This window comes from Tupaia chinensis, unplaced genomic scaffold, assembly GCF_000334495.1.
Source record: "Tupaia chinensis unplaced genomic scaffold, TupChi_1.0 Scaffold000159_1, whole genome shotgun sequence".
NCBI lineage: Eukaryota > Metazoa > Chordata > Mammalia > Scandentia > Tupaiidae > Tupaia > Tupaia belangeri.
In genome coordinates this window covers 1,414,813-1,418,737 of record NW_006159630.1, presented here as the reverse complement: position 1 = coordinate 1,418,737, position 3,925 = coordinate 1,414,813, and the positions used below count along the sequence as shown (strand labels likewise).

General features: G+C 68.0%; 1 protein-coding gene across 1 annotated transcript in view; it reads right to left on the bottom strand.

The window, feature by feature from the left end:
- TEPSIN (TEPSIN adaptor related protein complex 4 accessory protein) overlaps positions 1–3,925 on the bottom strand; it is a 9,986-nt gene that overhangs the window by 2,358 nt on the left and 3,703 nt on the right. The window contains exons 5-13 of the mRNA XM_006145662.3: positions 3,250–3,317; positions 2,984–3,062; positions 2,829–2,900; positions 2,106–2,309; positions 1,685–1,841; positions 1,484–1,597; positions 1,301–1,379; positions 956–1,090; positions 30–100 (exon numbers count right to left, since the gene is read on the bottom strand). Coding sequence (XP_006145724.1) covers positions 30–100; positions 956–1,090; positions 1,301–1,379; positions 1,484–1,597; positions 1,685–1,841; positions 2,106–2,309; positions 2,829–2,900; positions 2,984–3,062; positions 3,250–3,317 — 979 coding nt within the window. The remainder of the gene's footprint in view (positions 1–29; positions 101–955; positions 1,091–1,300; positions 1,380–1,483; positions 1,598–1,684; positions 1,842–2,105; positions 2,310–2,828; positions 2,901–2,983; positions 3,063–3,249; positions 3,318–3,925) is intronic.

The window sequence follows — 3,925 nt, the reverse complement described above, 5'->3', positions numbered from 1 at the left end:
GGCCGGACGGGCTGGTGGGGGCGGCGTTGGGGGACGGCGCGACGGGGGGCCTCTGGATGGGGGGCCGCTGTCCACAGGAGGCTTCGAAGTGTCTCAGGATCTGGAAGATGAAGGAAGAGCAGTTGGGGAGGGCTCCTGGGCCACCCACTGCCTGGAGGTCAGGGCCAGCTCAGCAGGGTGCTGTCTGCCAGGAAGGTGCGGCCCTGCCCACAGTCACCGAGCTGCTGCTGACACGACTGGACACGTGGGGACACGTGGGGTGGCCTTGGTGTCTCACGGGGTACGTATGATGTGGTGTGCACAACCATGAGTCTGATGCCTTTACTCGCGGTCAGTCACATGGTCCCCGCGGCCACACCCCTCGACAGAGCTGCCTGCTCCCCACAGCTGCACACGTGGGCCTCCCCGCCGGCGGGCCGGGAGCACCACTGTGAGGTGCATGCACCTGTGCGCACACCCCCCCACCCCCGGCCACTGCTACTCTGACTGCAGGGAGGAAGTAGGGAGACATGGACGACAGGGCAGTTTAGGGGACAGGTGACAGACACCCTGCATTCCGGCGAAAGGCTGGCTGGGAGAGCAGCCAGGAGATTCCTGCAGCCTCCGGAGGAATTCCAAATTAGGGGGTCTGCCTTCCAGGAGCCCAGCAAGGGACCCGAGCCTGTGTCATGAGCAGGCAACACGAGTGGTTGGGACTCCCTGCAGGAGGCTGGTGAGAGGAGCCGCCTGGCAGGCAGAGGTCGCCGGGCACTAAAGGGGAGCGAGTTTGGGGTGGCCCCAGAACTGGGACGAGGCAGAGGGACGACGAAGAGCAAGTGGGGACCCTGCCTCCCGGATGCTCCAGGACAGGGTCAGGGACTCGAGAGGGTACCTGGGCAAGGGCTGTGTGAGGGCTGGCCAGGGCCCGCCAGCCAGGGTGTGGCCGCCCAGCCTCCCCTGTCACCCCGGTGCGCACCTTGGTGGCCTTGTGGGTCACAGGCCCTGGGCTGCCTCTGCTGAGCTCCTGCAGCCGCGGCCGGGAGAACAGCAGGACGTGCTCTTGGGGCAGCAGGTCGGCGCCCCCCAGGGCGGCCAGGGCACACAGGGCTCTCTGCGGGAGGGCAGGAGAGCGAGGCTGGCATGTACTCACTGAGCAGCGAGGCCCAGAGAGGCCGTGGCCTCCTTCCCCCCTCGCTTACAGAGGGTCCCACAAGAACTGTTCCTAACCCTCCCCCGACCTGAGCCCTGGGACCCTCACACACACAAACGCACACCCAATCCACACGTGCGCAGGGCACAGACCACGCTCACCCGGCCTCACCATCTGCGCGCACTCGCCAGCCCCGCCCAGGTGGCGGGTCAGCAGCTCCAGCACGGCCTCGCAGTTGAGCAGCCCACACCTGCGGAGGGTGCAAGGTGGAGTGGCATGGCCATCCCTTCCTCCAGACCCAAGACCACCCAGGACCGGGAGGAGCCCTGCAGTGGGCACGGGGATAGGGCTCACTCTTTGAGGAAGTGCTGCACCTCCTCCCGGCTCAGGAAGGCACGCTGCCCCCGTGTCACGCTCCGCACCAGGTTCAGCTCCTGCTGGCAGTCGCTCAGGGCCAGGGCCTCGGCCCTGCAGTGGGCACAGGGGGCAGGTGGCCTCTCCCAGCCTAGGCCGAGGTAGGAGGCAGGGCCCGGCTACTCCCGCTGCCCTGCTCACCTCTCTGCCATATCGCCCAGCTCCCGGCTAGCCCCCGAGAGGCTGTCACTGCCCGAGCCCCTGCCCGTGTCACCGTTCTGGGAGGAATCCTGCGAGCTGGGGCTGCTGTCCGGTTCGTCCCAGCCACCCCCTGCCTGCCCTGGCCGGTGTCTCACCACTGGAAGGACAGGGGTGGCGGGTGAGACCCTCAGGGCTCAGAGCAGCCCACCTCCTGGGACCTTGCGTCCTGAGCCAGGAGGGGTGCCCCTCAGCTCCGGCGCCAGAGACCCCAGGCAGGCCCAAAGCATTCTGCCTTCCCGTCTCCCTCTGCAGCTCCTGCTGCAAAGAAGCCCACCATCGCCACCTGTGCCCACAGCGCCCCTGGTATGGGGGGCAGGAAGGCCCAGACCCTGACAGGAGAACATCTGCCCGTCAGCAATACCTCGGGCACCCAGGATGGCCCCGGATGGCAGGTCCCCAGAGGTGGGGTGGCAGGGGCTGGTAGACGGCGGCACAGCAGGCTGGTAGGTGTCACTCCATGTCAACAGCCTCTGGGTACCAGGACCCTCAGGCCCAGGGCGCACGGCGCTGGCCACCGCCTCTGCGGCCTTCTGGATGGTGGAGAGGAAGACCCCGCCAGCAGAGCCTGCACCGGAGGGGAGGGGACTGGGGAGGTTGGGACGGGCTGGGCGGCCTGGACCCCTGCCCAGAATGACAGCCCTGGTCCCAGGCCCTCGCTAAACTGGGATCGAGCCAAGGCCCCCCGTTCCTGGGTGTGCTCTCTCCAGAAAGCACCCTTTCCTGGTTTCAGGGTGAGCAGGAGGCCCCAGAGCCATGCCCCAAGCGATCTGCCACAGCCAGTGGGGGCTTGTGGTGGGGCTCCCGCCCTGCGGCGGCCACTGCACCGCAACAGACGGGCTTGGTCCATGCCAAGTGGCCGCCTGCGCCGACCCGGGCTTCAACTTGCGCGCATGCCCGCTGTGAGCCACACTGTCTGAGTGGGGCTGAACCCGGCAAGCCCGGGGCCCCGAGCTGCCCTGTCCCTCACCTGCCCACAGAGCGGGCTGGGCTCTGCCTTCCCTGCCCTCACCTCAGGCGTGGCGAGCAACGGGCACCCAGCGCTTAACGGGAAGGCGGAGCCCTGCCCAGGCCCACAGCCCCTCACCTGTGCGGCCTTGCTCCTGGCTGTAGCCGAAACCCTGAAGGACGCCATGAGGCCTGGACTGGGAGCCCGTGCCTGCAGGGGGCACTTGTCAGCACAAGCCGCCCCAGCCTGCCCCTCGGCACCCACGCCAGCCCGACCTGGGCAGACGAGCATACCTGCTGCGGACAGGCCCTGGGGGCGGGGGGAGGGGGGCTGCCGCAGTGCCGTGTCGCAGAACAACGTGCTCCCCAAGTCCTGCAGGAGGAAGCAGGGGTGCTCAGGGTGCAGCCGCACCTCATCCTCAGCCCCCCTGGCCGCACACAGGGCTCCGCCAGGCCCCGAAGAGTGGGCAGGGTCCCTAGTTCTGTTCCCATAGGAATGGCCGATCCACTCCGGGGCTGGCAGAGGGAGCCCACCCCGCAGAGTCGCCGTCCTGGCTCACCTGGGCGGCTGCCCGCACCTTCTGGTACAAGCTGTTCCCGTGAAGCGGGTCCGGGGGCCCTGCGAAAGCTGCAGGGCAGAGAAGGTGGCAGCGGGGAGGGCTGAGCCTGGGGGTGCCCACTGTGGAGTGTGACCTTTAGGGCCCACTTCCCCCTGGATGGGGTGCTCTAGCCACCCCAGCTCTTCCCTGGACTCCCCTTCTCCAAGCCCCTGCAGAGGCCAGGGTGGGTGGCCCCTCTACCCCTCACACACCCCACAGGGGGAATCTGCCTCCACAGCAAGCCCCCCCATGCCTGCCCGGGCACCCCACTGCCCTGTGCCGGCCGCCTACCTCCTCCCTCAGCCCCTCTCTCCTCACAATGGGAACAGGGTCACATCCAACCCAAGGACCTTCGAAGGCTGCCCAGGGATTGAGTGACAAAGTCACGTTACCACAGCCGCAAAACCTCCACTTGACCCTGTCCTGTCCCCGTCCTCTGCCATGCCAGGCTACCCTGCTCACAATCTGATCAGGGGGGCTCAGGTCTCCCCACGTCACAGTCCATCGCCCCAGCTCCCCCTCCACACAGCCATCTGACCTCCTAGCCCCACGAGGCTCGGTCTGAGAGCTGCTGCCCCCAACGTCCCACAGCAGCCCCAGCCTAGGGCAGGGCCTCCACCACGGACGAGGCGGGGCG